The sequence below is a fragment of the Puma concolor genome, chromosome B4 (genome assembly GCF_028749965.1).
Source record: "Puma concolor isolate L17-30 chromosome B4, mPumCon1.1.hap2, whole genome shotgun sequence".
Classification (NCBI taxonomy): Eukaryota; Metazoa; Chordata; class Mammalia; order Carnivora; family Felidae; genus Puma; species Puma concolor.
In genome coordinates, this window is record NC_141673.1 from 30,590,856 (window position 1) to 30,612,370 (window position 21,515).

Genomic DNA, 21,515 nt, shown 5'->3' on the forward strand with positions numbered 1-21,515 from the left:
CAAAACAGAACCCCACAACCTCCCAAAACATCTGGCTCATTTCAGGAAGAGGAAGTTCAGTACAGCCAACATACCCAACAGGGACCGGTTGCAGGCTTTGGTTGATGTCGTCTATTGATTTTACGTGTGCTGCCGTAGAAAGAGCACTGCTTTTGGTTGTCAGGAGACCTTAGGTCTTATGTGTCTGAGTCTGTTCCAGCACCTCTGTGAAATGAGGTGGTTGGACTAGAAGCTCTTCAAGCAGCTCTGATTTTGGCCGCATGCTTGTTTCCCCCTGATAATCCAGACTTCCTTAAGCACTTAGTGGCTATTAATACTTACAAGTTAATACATCCTTATTACTGTTTTTTATGCTCTTTGTGTTTCCTGGGGCATCTGTTCCTGTTGGTGTCATGATAAATCAGTATTAATCCAATCTTAAAGAGCTTCATTTTGTAAAAATAGATGCATTTAATAAACAGAAAAACTATTTTCAGTTTAATCTTGAAGATTTTTTGATTTGGGTATGTTTCTTTTCATTGAACTCTTCCCTGCACTAATGAAACATGAACTTGTTTTGCATCCAGTAAGACTACTTGCCATTTTTCTTTTATTTGAAATCAATATAATTAATATGAACTTAATATATATAGGTCAGGGCATGTCTGTGTATTTTACTGTCTTGAAAGTCTTTCTTAAAATAAGAAAGCTATCATCAGGTTATTTCCACTCAGGAAAACTTTTTACTTTTCAAACTTAAATCTTCTGTGGAGCTAAGGAAAGAGCATTTTATTGTGGTTCTGATTAACAAAGCCTGATGGACAGGATCTCATTGCTCCGTCGGTGACGATAGTTGGCCACACTCGCAACTTTTCGTGCCTTTTGTATTACAGTTGATTGGTTTAATTTTACTCGGTTTTGATTTATTTCTAAGTTCTTTCCCCTGTGTTGTAGCTTATTTCAACAATTCCAACTAGCCGCTTAAAATTCCTAAAAGAAGCTGGTCATGGAACACAAAAGGAAGAAATACCCGAGGAGGAGCTAGCAGAGGACGTGGAAGAGATTGACCATGCTGAAAGGGAGTTGCGGCGCGGCCAGATCTTGTGGTTTAGAGGTCTGAACAGAATCCAGACGCAGGTATGGGCCTGGTAGAGAGGTAGGAGCAGTGATGGGAGTGGGGGCCAAGGGCTTTTAGACCTGGGGAGGAGGTTTGAATGCCCTCCTTAACTTCCTTTCTAGCCTTCCCAACCCACAAAACTTATTCTTTTGAAAAATAATACTGGTGCCTGGAATGAGTGAAAGTTTTAACTCATCGTGAAGGAATGTGTCTATATGCCCCTCAGCTCCTTTTTTCCTAGCTTTTTTCCCCCCTTCATCTCAAAATGCTACTCTTGCCTATTTATCTGCTCTGTAAAAAGTGCCTTTTTCTTTACTTTTTATATGTTGATAGATGGAATGGTCCTTTCTCTTGTTCTCTCTCTCTCTTGCTGAGCAAGCTGTCACAATCTCTGATTCCTTGCAGATGGATGTAGTGAATGCTTTCCAGAGTGGAAGTTCCATTCAGGGGGCTCTAAGGCGGCAACCCTCCATCGCCAGCCAGCATCATGATGTAACAAATATTTCTACCCCTACACATGTAGTGTTTTCCTCTTCTACTGCTTCTACTACTGTGGGGTGTGAGTGTGTGTTCCTAAGTGCATGAAATTAACATTTCCTACTTCACACACCTAACGTTTCTCATTTTCTCCTTAATGTTTAAATTCATTGTTCAGGCTTTTCATAAAGCTTTCTTTTCGTAAAGTGGATTGAGACCTCAAAGTGTTGTCGTTGTTGTTGTTTTATTTCTTAGAGGGCTAGCTAACAGGTGGAACAGTTGCAACCAAAGATTAGATATGAAATCTGTGAGCTTGTCTCTGTGCTAACTCTGATAGTTAATATGGGGAATAAAATTGTAGCTTAGAATTTGTGAAACTACTATAAATTTTTGAGTATATGCCTTTAAACATGTTCATACTGCATGGTTCCCAAAAGCATGTGATTTGAAACTGCTCTAACAGAACCAAGAATTTACATTTTTAAAGCTAAATATTAATCTAACATTTTGACTTTTATCTTGTTCGGTTTGCAAAGTTAAGTTAGTACCCTGAAGAAAAGATCTCAGTATACAGCCAGTTGTTTACCTTCTTAGTCCTGACTTTGTGGCATTGCTTTGAATTTATTTATTTACTTGTTTGTTTATTTTTGAGAAGGGGTCCCTGTATGAGCTTCAAAGTTTTGTGGCATTTACGGGTATTTTTTTTTTCATTTATATAATCAGTTTAATGAAAATTTTATCCTGGGTAAGAAATGTTCCGTTAAGTTTTCCAAGGAAGTAGGAAGGTGTACCATTGATCAATTCTTAAACCATTACATGTCATGATTTCCATTAATTGACTAGAATAATGCATTTTCTTTCAGGTTTTTAATAAATGGCAAATTCCCCAAAAGCCTTTTAACCTCTATCATCTTTACTATGCATTAGAGTCTTGATTTCATGGTGAATTCTAAGAATATTGGAGGCACTAAAGAAACAAAGCTCACCCCACCATTCAACCCATCCCCAAAATCAGCTGAAAATAACTTATGCTTAATCTCATATTTGGGCAGAGACCTATCTTTTCCATTTGGTCCTCCACCAGTTAAAGACTAGGAAGAACGAGAAAGCTAGACAGGCGATGAGCTGAAGAAGAAAAGAGTGCTATTTTAAGGAGGACGGTTTACACAGTGCCTATTTGTTCAGTTTGCTTAAGTAATTTTCATTTGTCACTTTCGGCAGTGTTGGAAAACAGGAAGAACAGGAACTATCCCCATTTTGCAGATGTGAAAACTGACTTGAGGTTTAAGTGGCTTGTCCAAGTACTCCAAGGACAGACCACCCTGTAAAGTTAGACAGGATGTTAAATTTACATACATCCACAGATAGGACTCGCTTTTAAAAATTACCCCAGGTCTGCACCTATCTAAATGAAATGGTGTACGTGCCTAGGACAGCTAGTGTTGGTTGCATCCCTCCTTCCCTGTATTTATGGATTTCACATCATCCTGGCTTTTGAGGGCTTATTACCACTCGCCCTTTCATCCCCTACTGTTAATTCATGTTTCTTTAGTTGTGATCTGTAAACGCTTGTGGAAGGCCTACCATATGCCAGGGCTGTGTGCTAGAACCACCAGACTTTGCAATCTAGTATAGGAAACAAATGTGTTTCTACATGGCAACGAAACATGGACTATTACAACCGGGTCCTTAACCCACCCTGGGAAGTCAGGAAAAATTACCTGAAAGAAATTCTCCCAAGCTGACCCTTAATAGAAATTTGCCAGTTGAGGAAAGTGGGCCTCAGGGACAGGTGCTAAGATGACACTGGAATGGAAGGTAGGGGTTAGGGTCTGTGTATATCTTGTAAGAAGGATGCAAAATGAGACTTTATCCTGAAGGACCTCCACCCCTCAAAATTTTATATTTGAAAACCTTCAAACTGACAGATAATTGGAAAGATTAATACATGAATACCGTCACCTGAATTTACTACTCTTAATACTTTATAATGTGTGCTTTATCTGTCTATACATTAGTAGTATATATCTGTCTACATATTGGTATATACATTTTTTGTGAACCATTTGAAAGTAAGTGGCAGATATCCTGACATTTCATCTCGTAATACTTTAGCATATACCTCCTAAAAATAAGTGTGCTATGTAATCATACTGTATTATCACATCCAGGAACTTTAACATTGATGGCCATTGTGTCATGTACAGTCCTATTCCGATTTCTCCAGTTGTCCCTGCAATGTCCTATAGTGTATAGCATTTTTGATCCATTTTGTCTCTCCTTTTTTTTTCTTTTTTTTTTATGACCTTGACCTTTTGGAAGAAACAAGGCCAATTGCCTTAGCCTACATTCTGGATTTGTCTAATTGTTTCTGCATGATTAACTTCATGTTAAACTTCCTAGACAAATTCATCTTCCGGGTGGTATATATTCATTTTTATTCAGCAAAATTTTGAATAACTGGCTCTTCATTTGGAGGGTGTCATATGACCTTAGATGTGCTATCTTTACCATATTTCTGTAGAGTTGTGTTGCAGACTTTACATTAAATATCAGATCCACTGAGAGCCCCTCCTGAATCAGGATCTGCATTTTAACAAGACCCGCAGGTGCTTTGCATGCACATTAAAGTTTGAAAAGCCCTGATATGACATTGCTACTTGTGAGCTAACACTGTTCTGAATTTGTTCATGTATTAACTAACTAATCTCCTGTAACAACTCTGTAAGGTAGGTGCCATTATTATTTCCCATTTTATAGTTGAGGAAATAGGTTTGTCCAGCATCCCTCAGCTAGGAGGTGGCCCAGCTGGAATTCACACCCAGACCTTTCACCTCTGTATTCTTCACTTTACCATGCTATCTTCTTTCTGTGTATAAGAGCTAAATGAACAAGAGGTAAAGCAGCCTCCAGCAGACAGGGCTTGGTAAATGAGAGAAGACAACTGGGAGGAGAGATGATGTTTTAATCAGAACTTAGCATATGTAGTTACAAATGACAGAATTCCCTTTTCAAGGCTGAATAATATTTCCTTATATGTATATGCCACATTCTCTTTATCTGTTCAACTGTCAGTGGACATTTAGGTTGCTTCCGTATCTTGCCTATTGTAAATAATCCTGCAATATAGGAATGCAGGTATCTCTTCAAGATCCTGATTTTAATCCTCTGGATAAATTCCTGGAAATGGGAGTCTAAAATAGTCAAACGCATAGAAATGGAGAGTAGAATGGCAGTTAGGGGTAGGGAGAGATACGGAACTGTTTATCAAGGGGTACAAAGTTTCAGTTATGTAAGACCAGTAAGTTTTGGAGATGTAATGTATAGCATGGTGACCGTAGGTAACAATACTTCTATACCTGAAATGTGCTAAGAGGATAGACTCTTACACACACACACACACACACACATACACACACACACACACACACAAATGATAAGAGTGTGTAGGGATGTATTATGTTAATTAGCTTGACTGTCCATCATGATTATTTCACAGTGTATATATGTATATCAAATCATCAATTTGTACATCTTAGATATATACAATTAAAAAAAGAAGTGGACATAAATCTGTTACTTTTTTTTTTTAATGGTTATTTATATTTGAGAGAGAGAGAGAGACAGAGCATGAGTGGGAGAGGGACAGAGAGAGAGACACACAGAATCTGAAGCAGGCTTCAGTCTCTGAGGTGTCAGCACAGAGCCTGACGCAGGGCTCGAATTCACGAGCTGTGGATCATGACCTGAACTGAAGTCGGGCACTTAACCAACTGAGCCACCCAGGCACCCCTGTTCCCTGTTCTAAAAATACATTCAAATGTTCATTTGAAGAAATTCATTAATTTTTTTCATTATCATTGTCATATGATTCTGATGAAGGTTGATGTTAGTGATTTCTCTTAACATTTGAGTAAATGATGTCTTCATTACTAAACAGGATTCATTAGAATCAATGCAAAAGTAAACACTGTATTTGGATTGATGTTTAGTAGATGCTCAACTGTTTGGATTTTGTCCCTTTTTTTGTTTTGAAAATCTGTATGACGTGGGTTAATGAGACTAATGTCAGTGAGTGCAACAGTGTTTTTAAGTTAATTACCCATTAACCTCTTTTCGCGTATACAGCAGACTTCTAAGAAGGAGGGTGAATTGTTGGGCTGTTTGTTTAGGGGCAAAAATACCAAAAAGTTTTGTGTCTTACTGCGGAGTTGTTTATAGAAGAATGCCAGAGGGTTTTGGTTTTGTTTTAAATCTATTTCCAGTGAACTGTAGTATATAAAGTGATTTATGTTTTAATCTATTATAGAGAAAAATACTAATGCTTTATAGACAAATGGCATATACTCAAATATTTATAGCTGTTTAATGGCATTTTATAGATATTTATTTGGGTTTTGTCTTTATTTTTATTTTTTAATTAATGGACTAGTGGGGTAGATGTGAGTTCATTGTGGCATTCAGCTTATATTTGCTTGGCTTTTTCATAGTCGGTGACCCCCTAATTCCTAGCATGATAAATAGTAACCCTCTGTGCTTGACTTTGTTTAACTTACTTGAATTGTTTTCAAAAAATTATTTTTTTTTTTATTTTAAAACTCAGCTAAAGCTTGTGTATGATTAAGTTTTTGTTTTGTTTGTTTGTTTGTGTTTGTTTTCTTAGGGAAAAAAAGTCCTATAAAATGGCTATTAAATTTTTAGCCAGTGACCATGAGATTTTCTCAGTCAGTATTACTTTGAATTCTGTAACTCTTAATTCTTAGCGTATGTGGTTTTGTTGTTCTGTAGTGTCCTACTAAAATATTCATTTTTTTTTACAGTGTATTGCAAGTCCCACTGCATTACATGCAAATATGATTCACTCATACCTAGCTGTTTGTGGATTCAAACTCATAAATGAACCATTTTTAAATTAAGCAAATAGCATACTGACATCTTTCTATGTTTTCTGATATTTACAGATTCGAGTGGTGAATGCATTTCGTAGTTCTTTATACGAAGGGTTAGAAAAACCGGAATCAAGAAGTTCGATTCACAACTTTATGACACATCCTGAGTTTAGGATAGAAGATTCAGAGCCTCATATCCCCCTTATTGATGACACTGATGCTGAAGATGATGCTCCTACAAAACGTAACTCCAGTCCTCCACCCTCTCCCAACAAAAATAACAATGCTGTTGACAGCGGGATTCACCTTACAATAGAAATGAACAAGTCTGCTACCTCTTCATCCCCAGGAAGCCCACTACATAGTTTGGAAACATCACTCTGATTGTAAGCTGAATGTTAACACACTAGCTGCATTGTAAAGAAACAAATTGAAAACTGGGTCTTTTCACATATTGTGATGGACAAGATCGTATTCTTGTCTTTGGACTTCAACAGAAGACACACTTGTACGAATGTAGATTTATTTTTTTAAAAAAAAAAAGCAAAGCTTTCTGCCAGACTGAGGGTGCTTTTTGGGGGGTGGGAGAAACGAACTGACAGATAAACAGTAAACTCAGCATATGCTGACCTGTGGATCATCAGTAGTACCTAAGAATGGTCCTGAACAGTGTATTAGCAGAGCATTAGTTTATCTCAGTCCTTGATGGGAGAGGGGGAGGGTACAGCGAGCAAAACCCTGGATCATTGAATTGATACTTTAATTTCTGCTGTTGGCTGTTAATAATTTGGATTATTTATGTTTATAAATGATACAGATCTGTTTACAAGGTTTGTAGATACTTTTTTTGTTCCTGTTCATAGATGGGAAGCTTCCTTATAACTGATGCAGAGAAAAATTAGTCCTTCAAATACTGCTGTATTTTCAGGAAAACAAAAAGGGGTGTTTCTATTGAAACTGTACTAAATTTTTGCCTACAATTTACCTTGTTAAATATTGTAGATAAATTGCTAATACTAATAGCCAAATAGATAACACTAATGCTTTGTTTAAAAAAAAAACAAAAAAACAAAACAAAACAAAACAAAAAAACATGAGCAGTGGTGTTTAATGAAGTTATGGCATCTGTCCTAATTAGTTTCTTAAATACATTTACTACTTAATGGTTTTGAAACAACTGTTTAATTTTTAAAATTTTTGAAAACTTGCTAATAACCTTTGTTCAGAATTTAGTAGATTGTTTAATGTGGGACATCAACTACATAATGAAAGATGCTTGAAATGCTTTTGTTATTTCAGGCAAATCAAATTAAATCAAACTATCAAACTACAAGAGAACCTTAGTCCTTTTTGTTTTTGTCTAAACATGTTAGTTCAGTGATGTCTTGGTGAACTGTGAGTGAACTGTATTGATTTTTCTAATAAATCCTTAGAAACCTTCATACAGCATGAGGGCTGTTGGCATTTTGAAAAAGGTTAACAGGTGGAAGCATACGTGTTTTTCCTTTTGTTTTTGAAACTTGTTTGTAAACATAAATATGCCCTTTTATTAAATAAATACACGGCAATGTTTTTTTAAAAAGAAATTGCAGCTTCTTTACTTAATTCTGCATATATGGTGCATCAGTCTGTTCTCTTTAACCACAATTGGAATGAATTTCAAGATGGTAACAGCCCCATGAAATACCGCTTGTGGTATAGATCCCCAGTGGTAATCTAATAGAATCACCATTTGACATATTCTTCATAGAATTTAGTTTGTCTAAAATAGTCTCACAGTCTAAGAAAATAATAATTATCACCATTATCTTTGATACATTTATTTTAATTTGTAAGTGGCCAAATAACAAATTAGGTAAAATGAGATTTATATGAAAAGGTGGAAAAAGGTCCTAAAACATACATACTTAGATATAACAGTAAACCATATACTGGAATGAATGCCTATCTCTAAGCCAATTGGGTTCTTTCAGTCTTTGTTTCTTTTGTCTACCTTCTCCCCTTTTTTGCCTCTGTCTTTACCTTTTAGGAACTGGCGTTGTGTTAGGGCCCAGATTTCACCAGGTATACAATCCTCAGGCTGACATAAAGTTTACGAGGACTATGACATCTGAGCATGCTGACCTAGCAAAGAAACGTTTAGTTTGACGGTGCTTGATATTTTTGGTGGGTGGAGGAAAATCTTTTTCTCTCCATCAATCGTTTGCAGTAATCCTCTGCAAGTCTTAGAAACACATTGGCTCTGTCAGCATTTGTAACTGTACATTTATTCATCAGGTATTTATAGTGAATCATACTGTAAAAAGAGGTAGCATGATATGCTGGAAAGCATACGAGGCTAGGAGTCACAGCCTGGTTTCTAGTCTTGGTTTTGCCATTAACGTGCTGCATGACCTTGGGAAAATCATTTACCCTAAATGAGGGTGGTGGACTAGACTATCTCGAAGAACCCTTTCAACTCTAAAAATTGACCCTAGGAACTGGAGAGCCTACAAGGCATAGGGAATAGAGAAAAGGGAAATGTTTTTAGTTTTCTTTTTTATTTTGGTTATGCTTAAATATGAATGTAATTACCAAAAGATTTAGACGTGCATGTGCTTTGGAGGATTTGTATTGAGCTCTTACAGTATTCATTTTTCAACTCAAGGCAATGGCTTTTTACACCAACTCTAATCCATAAACGGGTCTTATGACATCCATGAATTAGTAGCAAGACATGCTTAGTGTGTATTTCTCTCTTTGAGACACTGTAATTTCTACCAGAAATTTCCAGAGCATTATGTAAGTAGAAAAAAATGCAAGCAAGCTGTTCAAGATCTTGGATCCCATTATATAGTATGTATAGCTGAAATCAGCATCTGTAATTCAATCACTTTTTCTCTTTTATCCTCTAACCAAAAAATTGTTTAATTTTGCATCCCAAATGTTTTTAATCTTTGTATATTTTTTAAAACTCCTTTTCTCCTCATCATTGCCTTTTTTGTGGTTGTAAATAGACTTACTTGCACTTTGAAGATGAGTTACTCCTTGTCATCTTACAAATATGTGATATGGTAATTTTCATAACAGATGTCAGTTTTGAACCAAGAAATGATGATTTGTTTATAAGAAAAAAAAAAAAAACTGGCTTCATTTCTGTGAAATTGCTCTTTGAAAATTTCTTTTTACACGTGTAAGCCAACTGAGATACCGTGATGGTGTTGATTTCTTTCAATGATGCTTACCATCTATTTTAGCCACTGAGCCTTTTATTATTTGTCTATTTGTAAAGTTTATTTGTCTTAACTCATTTAATAAATATACTGTTTATCTGTTTCTGAATGGGGACTGAACTTTTTGAATATTGGAACTGATCAGAACGTCATATTTTGGAATTACTTTTTTCTACTTGAAATTTTGAAAATCTGGTTAATGAAAATGCTGTAATGTACTTGAAATGTTGTGGTTGTGTTACAACGGAATCGATATTCTAATACACATGACCTTGCCCCTAGACCGAAAGTGGGTATCTTGTCCTTAACTCTTCTACCCATGGTCTTCAATCCTTGCAGCAACATTAGATCATTTCTACAGTCTATGAGCGTGTAATGTTTTGGTTTTAGAAAAGGTTAGTTTTTCACAATAACTGTTAGAGCTCCTTTTTTTCATTAAATGATCCAAATTGTCAATAGCAATTATCTGAACTCTGTGGTAACAAAATTAATCAAATTGCCCTTAGTTGATGTTTATAATAAATTATTCACATAAATCGACAACTTTGTTGAAATACTGAACTTTAAGTGATTATTTTTCCATTAGTAAAAATTATTAGTAAATTATTGAGTATTTGTAAGTACCACATTTATGACATGATCTGAGATGTTTTCCATTTTGTCAACTTAGATTTTATATATGTGTCATGTATTAGGATTAAGTTCCCTTTGTAAAATTAAGTAAGAAAGGGGAGTTTCTGTAAGTCTTTGTTGATATTTTTGCTTCCTTGTGTCTTTAGATAACTGTCCTATTGCAGCTGCGATGTTCTTCTAACCTCTGCTACCCTTAAGATTCTGTGTCCAAATGCCATCCCAACCTTTGTTTTTAAATTACGATGTTGCACTCATTTGTAGGCCAAAAATATATGTGTGTGTGTGTGTGTGTGTGTACACATATGTATATACACACATATACATGTATGTGTATATACATATGTGTGTGTATATATACTTTTATTAGCATAATTAGTACCATCTAACTAAAAACTAATCTTTGTAAGATTCTTGAAAAATAATCTTTCTTTTAGAATAAGCACTATAATAATACCGTAAAGAGCATTTCATGCAGGAAGAAGTTGTGACTGTATTCCTGTACTTCTCTCATGACTAGATTTCAAAAAAGGAATTGTCTTTATCCTTATAATGTAGTTTCCTTTTCAACAGACCAATAATTTCGTCCCTGAAACTCTCAATTGGGAGTTTACTTTTATGCTTTTCAGCTTAACTACTTCTTTAACATTTTCCGTCTTTTAGAAAAACGCTTCAGCCTCCAGATATTCTGCTAAACGTAGACACGTCTAATCTGTGTTCTCTGAATCCAAAGTATCACTGTTGAACTATGTAATATTAATTGTTCCGAAGTAGGCAATTAAAATAAGAAATGTGCCTATGTGCTTATACAGCATCCGTCTTTGGCACAGCTTTCTTCACCAGCACCATATCCTAGGAAAACTGTTTCCAGAATCTGTATTAACCCAAGTCCAGCTATGGGTTCAATGCAGGAAGACCCTGAGATTCTTAATTTAAGGCAGGGTTACAAGGACCGCATAATTTCCAAATTGCTTTTCAGATCATGAAGTGTAAGCACTGATAACTTTCCTTAGGTATTAAAAGGAATATCATCACACATAAATTAATATTTAATTTATTATTAAATATGCTAAGCACTTTGTGTAGATTATGTAAATAGCCGTGTATGACTACTGCCATCTTACATACAGGGAAACAGGCTTAAGGAGTTTAAGGTCACATGGCACACCGGGGATTCACACTTAACGCAGACCTTCTCAAGAGCCCAGGCTGGTGGGTCTTTTCTGCCGTACTAGCACGTTGCTAACCTGAGTCAGGGCCCAGCGCCTAAAATTCTGGGCTTAACTTTAAAGTCCTCCAGTGTTGTACTTTTCTGATACCAAATGCTCCAGAGATAGTCTTCAAGAACTATCTCTGATAGATCCTCAGGATCACTCAAGAGACTGAGGTAAAGGGTCCCCAATTAAGATGCATAACCCATGCCTTCCTTACTCAGACTTCATGTAACTGAAGAGTCAAAATTAAACTCAGTAGAATGGCGCTTTTAGTAGCATACTTCCATTAGAGACACTTGTGATTCTTTACTTTTAAGATAGATATGTTAGAATACACCTATATTCTAAGTTCCATAAATAACCTATTAACAGGTCACTGGTCTATTTCCCAAATAACTTGGAATGAAAGTAAGTTTATCACATTGATGATATACTGTGCATTTTTCTTGAAATTTGTGAAACAGGACCTACCTACTTTTGCATTTTTTGAAAAATTATTTTACCCTTTTTAAATGTGCAATTCTTAAAATAAAAATTGCAGCCATTATTTCACTACTGTTTTTTAAATGTTTTTGTTTCTTTTTGAGAGACCAAGCACGAACGGGGGAGGGGCAGAGAGAGAGACAGAGAGACACAGAATCTGAAGCAGGCTCCAGGCTATCACAGAGCTTGTGGGCTCGAACCCACAAGCCACGAGATCATGACCTGAGTCGAAGTCACTTAACCGACTGAGCCACCCAGGCACCCCTTCACTACTATTTTAATACCATTTTACATTGATGTTGTTTATGGTTTATGAATAATCAACTGGCCACCCTTGTAGTCTAAAATTGAGATGCTTACTAATTTATATAGTCTTTAAGGTAACATTTATCTTAGTGAATCAAGATAAAATAAATGAAAGCAGGTTTTTTCTGTTACGCTCCTTTGAGATCATAAATAGTCTAAGTCATACCTTCACGAATAGCTCGCGAATGAGTGTAAAAAAGTAAGAATGAGACCCTAGGGAGACTGATGATATCTGAGGTTAGCAATTGAAATGAGGGTGTTTCTCATGTATCTGGTATTCTAATTCATAAGCTTGCTCTTTCATTTAGCTTCAGACCCTCTGAGGAGGGTGTGTAGTAGCTAGAATTGTTCCATCTTTTGCTTTCTCACTGCTGGAGACGTGAGCTTGGTCTCAACGTGTGAGGTGTGATGGGGGAGAGGAGAAATTGTAACAAGTGAAGCCATACCAAGTCTCCTGAGTCTGGGACTCCTACAAACACTACTGACTGTCCCCCATTTCCTGTCACCCAAAATTCTCTTAACTGCCACCCGCTTTCATGCTTTTTATCTCCCATTTCCTGTTTGCCATTCATTCGTTCATTCAACACATACTTGGTACCTGGCCTGGGGGATTCAAACAGTTCTAGACTTGGGGGAACCAAGTCAGGCCCTTCCCCTCAGAGTTTATGTTACAGTAAGAGACCTCTGTCACCTGGTAGGGAACAGTGCTGTGTTCTAGAGTAGGGTCAGAGACATTGTCTTAGTTAAGGTGACGTTTCAGCAGAAACCTGAAGGAAGGGAAGGAGCCAGTTGGTTGTCTGGAAGAGACTCCCAGAGAGAGGTTCCGGTAAATAATGCTTGGCAAGTGTGAGAGGACACAAGGAGGCCATTGTAGCTTGAGAGCAGTGAGCCAGTTGAGAAAGTGGTAGGAGGCAAGCTTGGGCACGTAATGGGAGACTAGGCCTAATCTTACAGTTCTAAGCCTTGGCAAGAACTCTGGCTTTTATGCTGAGTTGGGAAGCCAGTGGATGATTTTGAGCAGAGCAGCAACATAATCTGACCTCTGAAAGGATCACTGACTGCTCTGGAGAGAGAGACTGGAGGTTAGGAAACCAGTTAGGAAGCTAACCTTTTTAGACTCATTTCATTCCAATTTAGCTTTTTCTGCCTTTTCGTAGCCCCCTTCTAAAGAGCCTGTAGACTCCTTTACCTTTTCTAACTTCGTGCTTGTCCTGCTTTCTGAGATGACACAAGACTACCATCATTTTGACAGTCAACCCTGGAGAACCTACGTATTTTCCTCATTTGCTTTAGGCTAGCTGCAGTTTCCCGCATGGATCACAGTAGCCTTTGCTTTTGCTCTGTTATTCAGCAGCATGGTCACAGATAGAAGATGGCCATCTCTCAGCTGTTTGGTCTCTAGGATTATATTTGGCACCTTAAATTTTCCTTGCTTTTAAGAGTTCTTTAGGAACACCTTAGTGGCTTAGTTTGTTAAGCGTCTGACTTTGGCTCAGGTCCTGATCTCATGGTTCATGGGTTCAAGCCCCGTGTCGGGCTCTGTGCTGACAGCTCAGCCCGGAGCCTGCTTCGGATTCTGTCTCCCTCTCTTTCTGGCCCTCCCCCGCTTCACTCGGTCTCTCTCTCTCTCTCTCTCTCTCTCTCTCTCAAAAATAAATAAACATTAAAAAAATTTTTTTAAGCTCTTTACACCTACTAACTTACCCTGTATACTAATAGGGATGATTGCTAGTCTTTTCATTTCTTGCAGCGTCTTCCAGTCTTTGTTAGCCTACTAACCTTCACGGATTCCATCCTGACCAATGCACTTGAGTTGGCTACCTCACTCCCGCTCTCTCATTGACCTAGATGGCTTTGCCTCCTTGACATTTCACTATCTTGGTACCTAAATCTGAAGCACCTTTAACTTTGTATCTGTCCTCAGCTTCAGAGTGTGCTCACAAACTCGCTGGTGACCAAAAAATTCACACTCATTTCCTGGTTTTCCTCACTGATGTTCAAACCAACCTTTAATTGGTCTCTCATTCTTTTTAGGGTCATTCTTCCTTCATTGCATTTATTCCAAACCTTTGCATTTTTCTCAGAACCTGTCCATTTCCTGTCACCCCAAAGGAGTCAAGGCATGGCCTGACTCTAGAACATGCCTTTTCCATTCTACCTCTCATGGTCAATCAGTCCTGTGGTGTTTGTTTGTTTGTTTGTTTGTTTTTCACACATTTTAGCAGCCTCTCCTTGTGCTTTTGTTACTGGTTTGGCATCCCCACAAACGAGTTTATGTCTATATTAAACTATTGTTTTAGTCAGCCCTTATTACTTTGACTAATAATTCTATCATCTAGTTTTTTTCTCAACTCTTCTCAGCTTTAATGTTGCCCAACACAGTGATTTGCGTTCCTTCTACCCCTTTATGGAAACCACTATTTCACAACAAAACTGAAAGACATGTCTGCCAACCACCCTTTGCCTTACTTTGCACTTTACCTATAATGCAGAATTATTAATGTACACTTAATCCAGTCATTCAACCAATTAGGAATCACTAATTACCTGGCTGATTCAGTCGGTAGAGCACGTGATTCTTGATCTCAAGGTGGGAAGCTCAAGCCCCACGTTGGGCATGGAGCCTACTTGGAAAAAAAAAAAAAATGTTTTTTACACAAAAATGGCCATCAGATCCAGAAATGGATGATGTCTTGAAATGCTATCTACTACCTTTCCTATTTTGCTCCTAATAGTTCTTTCTTAGCTTCAGGTGCTCTTTTTTTAATGTTTATTTTGAGAGAGAAAGAGTGAGTGCACTAGGGGCAGAGAGAATTCCAAGCAGACTCTATGCTGTCAGCACAGAGCCCTACATGCGGTTTGACCTCATGAACCGTCATTTCGTGATCTGAGCTGAAACCAAGAATCAGATGCTTAACCGACTGAGCCACCCACATGCCCCTCAGGTGCTCTTTGGACAGTCTTTATTTTCACTCTTACTACCCTAGTCTGTTCACTCTTCACCTCAGACGCATTCACTTAGGTTTCTCAACGGTTCTCTCTATATCCCTACCTTCCACCTCTCCCATCACCAATCTATCCGTCACATAATCCAAACCTTCCTAAATGACCCCTTAGCCCACATCACCCCTCCCCTCCTCAAAAAATAGATGATTAAACAATAAGCTTTTGAATGGCTCTTTATTTGCTCCTTCACAAGTCTTTGGCCTCATCGTTGTCACCTGCCCCTCTCTCCTCTGCTATGAGCTCATCCTCTGTGTTCTTCCCTCTCCTGTCAATTCCTCCTTGAAACTCTCGCCCTGTTCCCAGCCCCTCTTGCACTTCCTACCTCTTCACAGCACATGCACCAGCCAGTCAACACAATTGACATGTAAGCGAGAAATGGTGAAGAGTGCTATTTTCAGAGGAAAATCGCCTCTCCAGGACAGTGCTGAAGCTCAAACAGTGGGTCTCTCTTCAGGCAGAGGCAGTATTATGTCCAAAGAGCATTTGCCTGTGAGTCAGCAGACCTGGGTTCTGGCCCCAACTGCGTCTTGTACCGGTTTTTAATATTTGAAACTTTGTTTTCCTCAACAGGATTGTATTACAATTCCTGCCTCGCTTTTGGATATTCAGGTGAACTTGGAAACATGAAAGCACTTTCACAATTATAAGGGCAATGCAAGATGGCGCTATTCACTCAATAGCAACAGAAACAATTCTGTGAAAACCTGTTCCTGCCTCTCCCAATAAATTGGTTTAAGTAGAAGATTCCGAGTTGAAAGGATCCTTAAGCCCCAACTGGTTCATAAACACCTAAGGCCTGTGAAGATTACCCTGAAGATTCACCTCATTATACGTGTTTGCTTCCGTTTCCTTTTTTCCCTCTGTTTTTAGTCAGTAGAAACATTTTCCCTTTTAAAAAGAAGCAGCTTGCTGGCCTCTTACACATCTAGGAGGGAGAGGCCAGATGAGTGTACTAGAGACCTAGTCATTTAGGTTTTGTTAACTTTGTTTTCATTCACCACTAGATGTTCGGAGCGTGGGACCATTACCTAGTTGGAATTGCTTTTTTGGTTCCTGGTCATATTTGTATCCCCATACTGGACTATGGGATAAATGCATTATTTCCCAAACTGCTACACATTGGAGTCACCTGAGGAGTTTTAAAACACCCTGGTACCAGACTCCAGTCCAGGCAGTGTGGACAAAGATGTGGCCTGGCCATGAGGGTTGTTTTGTTTTTTTTTTTAATTTCCCACATGATTCTAATATGCAGCCAAAGTCTGGGAAGTACTGGTTAAGTAGAAGGAAACATTGAGAACTACGATGCTGAAATGCAAGTAGCTAATCAAAAAACATGATAATTTTGTATAAATTTGCCCAGTAAGATGATGTTCAGTACCAGAGTCTACTTGCTTGGACAAAATGCTTTCAAAAAATCAGGTTGTTTCTCGTACTTTAAAAATCAATGTTAAGAAGAGAGTGTATATAGATTATATTCAATTTAGTTTTTTTTTAATTTACTTTAAAAATTAACCTGAAATGTATTTTTTTTTTGAAATGTGCTTACTAATAAGCTAAAACCTCTTTATCACATGACATGAAAAATTATAGCCAATTCTAAAATAAACTAGTTGGTTTTATAAAAGCAAAATGAAATGATGTCAAATATCAGGTCTTATTGCTTACTTGGTTTTGAAATTTCTAATCTCTATTTATAGATACAGTCTCAAACTCAAGCAATATGCCATTTAAAAAAAAAATGTATTTCTGGGGCACCTGGGTGGCTCAGTCAGTTAAGCGTCTGACTCTTGATTTCAGCTCAGGTCATGATCTCATGGTTGGAGAGTTCGAGCCCCGCTGATATCAGGCTGTCATCACGGAGCCTGCTTGGGATTCTGTCTCTTCCTCTCTCTCTGCCTCTCCTGTGTGCTCTCTAAATAAATAAATACATAAATAAACACATAACTTTAAAAAATGTATTTCTACCACATTATGCTTTTTTTTACATAGTTGAAAGTAAATGGCATCTATCACTTGATGTATTGATGAATGTCATTTATGATGAATATTAAATTATAATACAATATTTAAAAGTACACCTCTTTAAGATTTTACATAAAATCACATTTCATATCTGGAAAAAATTACTAATTGATTTTTTTCTATTTCTAAGAACAATTTCTAAGTTAAATTATCCAAAAAAGATAACATGAGCCAACTGGTGGTCTGTCCCTATGCTTGAATATTTCCAGCATTAGTTACAATGCATACACTAACATTTATTGAGGCTCCCTCGGGGGTCACTCGCTTTCCTGTATTACCTCAGGAAATCGTTACAATTCTAGCCCCCTTATATAATGAAGAAGTTAAGAAATTTGTGTATGGCCACACAGTTAATATCATCCGGCATTTGAATCACTCTGGGATCTGCTCAACAACCAAACAAAACCATTATATCAGACTGTCCAGCTTCTTCAGCATGGTCCAGTCGCTCCAAGTGTCAGAATTAAAATCGTATCAAACCAGTTCTTCGTGGAGTTTTCCAAATGTCTAAAGGCAGCCTGCACATCCCCTGCCCTCTAAGTTCCATCCCCATCTTTTCCATGCTCAACCATCTCCAATTTCTACCACTGTTCTAAACAGTAGGGGGACCCTATGTACACCCCAGGTTACCAGGCTTAGCCTGAGTACAAGCCTACCATCCCAATGTCAGTGTTAAGAGCTCCCCCTTTCACACTCAAAAGTGTGCTAGCTTGAATGATAAAAAATTATATACTTTCTTTTTTTTTTTTTTAATATTTATTTACTTTTGAGAGAGCACGGTGGGGGAGGGGCAGAAGGAAGGGGACAGAGGATCCCAAGTGGGCTCTGCTCTGATAGGCTGACGGCAGAGAGCCCGATGCGGAGCTCGAACTCACGAACCAAGAGATCATGACTTGAGCTGAAGTCGGATGCTCAACTGACTGAGCCACCCAGGTGCCCCCCCAAATTATATACTTTCAAGCTTCATCATCATCTTTGTCATTTTCCTCTAATGTGTTTATATCCCTCTGTGTCTACGACATGGAAGCTGTTATTTTGAAATTGTGTTATTGGCGATTCTAATGGCAAATGGCGAAAAGATGCAGAGCCCCCTTTTGTCATCTGTATAGATCACAAAGGGTAGCCAAAGGATATCCTGCTAGCAGGATAGCTCTCAAAGTTCAGTTCCTAAATCTCAAAATCTCAGTTTCTGGCTGAGGGGGTCACTGTAATACATTGTGTAGTTCTTCAAACTAGGCTATCTGGGGGAACCGACCTTCTTTCCACCCAAAGGCTGAGCTGTAAATTGGGACCCGACCACTGATTCAGAGGTGATGGCTTAAGTACCTTAAAAATCCACATAGCTGAGCTGAATCCCTGCTTAAAGTTCAAAGAAGGCCTGTGGCTTTTTAAAAATATATATAAGATAAATCTTGCTTACCGGACACATTACGAATCAGATTTCCCTTTGAGGACAGCATCCAATAACGTGACTGACATAGAGGCCATCAACTGATGACCCTAAATAAGTGAATGAAGTCATGATTTAAAGAAAAAACTAGTTCCCTAGATGACTTTAGTAGCAACTCGTGTTTAACGGTAGAGGCCTGTTTATGTATGTTATGGCATATCTTCATGATAGAATGTTCAGTCATTAAAAATGTTTTAAAAAGCAGTTTAAAATGTTTTCAAAAGCAGTTTAAAAAGTATCATGCATACTTTTTATAGCCACCTTTTCTTCATTCAGCATAATATTGTAAATGTTTCCATGTCAATATCTTAGACTCGATTATAACAAAATAAGTTGTGTGAGTAGGACATATTATTTGGTCTCTAGGGGCCTCCTGTAAAATTGGGATAATCATATATCCACCTATGCCTCAGGGTTATTGTGACAATCAAGTAAGATGAAAAGTCAGAAAGTCCTGGTACAGAGCACAACCTGGAAAAGAATTCAGTAAATACTCTGGTTTATGGTAGGAAGAACTCTCATTAAAGTGGTATTATTCACAAATGATGTAATATGTGCTGATCCCAGTACAATGAGGGGGACAAAGTAGATCAGGTGGCGTAAGCTGATAGCCAATCAACCCCATTTGATCTATCAAAGTGTTTTGTTTCGCCAAAATGGTAATGGCCGATATAGGGTGTTTTGTTTAATGTTTTTAATTGATTACTTGCATTGACCATTAGATTTCCCTGAAAGCACCCAAACTGGTAGCATCTGGCAACATTAGCCCCTCAGTCCCATATGATAATAGTTTGGTCCTTTATCTTCTCCAGTTTGCCACAGTCCCCACCAATCCCTATGGTCTCTACACCACTATCATTTACTAGTATCTGTGACCATTTATTATTGTTTCTCTTATAGCAAAACTAAGAAGAAAGTGAAATGTTTTTATTGCTATGGAGTGTGGAATAATGAAAGATTGATAATATCAAGATTCACTCCCAACAAAAATTCTTCTCGCTCTGGTCTTGTTCACTCATGTATGTTACCTGCCCCTGCCCCATAGGCATTTGTATGGAGGCAGTAGCTGCTCCTAAATGCTAGAGCCACAAGGAACCAGCCCGTTGGACCAGGCAATTCTCTCTTTCCTTCATTGTGTAGAAGAGTGAGTTAAGACCCCCCAGGAGATTGTGACTCACCCAAGGTACTGGCTAAAAACAAAGTTGAGGCTGAACCTAGCTCTAAAGTGTTGTCTCTCTAATATTGGACTCTTAAGAGTTTTATTAGATTTGTCCTAATTTTTAAATAATGGAAATTAATATAAATGAATTCTCCTTAGAGTCAACAAGCCCTCAATACTTCTTCCTTCTACGAAACATGCAATTCACAGCTTTCTAAATGCCGATGTTTAACATAGCCTAATAACTTCAAGAAACTTTTTATCGTAATTAGCTTTGCAACAATGCTTGTAGCAAATTTAAAGAGACCATTTAAAAGGTATTGTGTGTTGCATACTGATTTTCCTTTTTTTAAAGAATGGAGAACTTGGATAGAGCTTGTCCCTTGAAGTCCATACAACCTTGAAACATGTATGTTGAGGTTATTGTGGTTTAGGATACCTGGGGAAGACTTCAGTGGCTCATGATTACCTGTGGAACTGGGAGACCCATGAATAACAGATCCACAGATATATGTATAATTTCTTTTAACTATTAATTTCAGGCTTCTCCAAAACATTACTTAATACAAATAACAAGTGACTGAATTACATCATTTCATTTTTATGTTTTTCTCCTCTCCTCTCCTGTTTCTGGAAAGGGAGACAGTGCAAAGGAGTTGGAAAGCAGATGATGTGGATAATTCATACTCGGATCTGTGCTAAATAAATGAGGCATTATTAGGATGTATAAAAATGTAAAGTTCTCCTGAGATTTGCCATGTGACTAATTGAGTTAATTTGAAGGTAGAACAAAAGAATGATCGCTAATAGTGTTATCGAGAAAACAACTTTTTACGCTTTCCCGTTTGGAACATAACCTTTTATCGTTGGATTGGAAACAAATTCATACAGGAGATTTTGGATTATATTTGTTATGAAACATTCTCAGATACAAATAGCTTTGGTTTTTATTTTAGATTATGAGACTAATCCCCACTCATTATTAAATAAGGGAAGTATGTAGTGACAAGGAAAACTATAGTTAATCTCATCACCCAGATTTAGAAAGAAAAACAATCCACATGAAGGTGTAAACCATGGCGCACCAATTTCAGTGACCAGGCCAGCTGAGGGGAAGGAGCAGAGGATCTTGGTTCACAAGAGGCTCCCTTGAAGAAAGAAGTAAAAGTTAAAAGAGATGTGTATTGAATCGCTCAGCAAGATGCGATCAAGGGCATCTCCCCAGAGGGCCGTAGAATCAAACAGCAATGGCCCAAGCCACTCTTCTGTGGGATCCTCATAAGTTGAGAGAAGGACATAAACAGAAAAGCTATTTCTCCATCAGAGAGAGGGAGATGGAGGTCAGCTTCTAGGAAGAGATTCAAATGGAAGACCCAAGCTGAGTGACAGTGAGAGAACAGACCAGAGCAAAGCAGTGCTTACAGGAATAAGCAGTCCCGTCACGCAACTAACTCGAAGTGATGCTTTAAATCCTGGTCCAGAAACCTCACTGGGCATCTAGGCAGGTGTGGAAAAGACACAATCCCCAGTATCTGAGACTGATACAGGAACAATTATAATACTGCAGTTAA

General features: G+C 37.8%; 1 protein-coding gene across 5 annotated transcripts in view; it reads left to right on the plus strand.

The window, feature by feature from the left end:
* Window positions 1–9,783, plus strand: part of ATP2B1 (ATPase plasma membrane Ca2+ transporting 1) — a 130,531-nt gene extending 120,748 nt beyond the window's left edge. For 3 of the 5 annotated variants that reach the window (XM_086712681.1, XM_086712676.1, XM_086712677.1), the window contains 3 exons: window positions 934–1,116; window positions 1,502–1,588; window positions 6,535–9,783. In XM_086712681.1, coding sequence (XP_086568807.1) covers window positions 934–1,116; window positions 1,502–1,588; window positions 6,535–6,846 — 582 coding nt within the window. In that variant the 3' untranslated portion in view covers window positions 6,847–9,783. Of the gene's footprint in view, window positions 1–933; window positions 1,117–1,501; window positions 1,656–6,534 lie in introns of all 5 variants that reach the window. The other 2 variants (XM_086712680.1, XM_086712679.1) reach the window with 2 other exon arrangements.
* The last annotated feature ends 11,732 nt before the right edge of the window (window positions 9,784–21,515 follow it).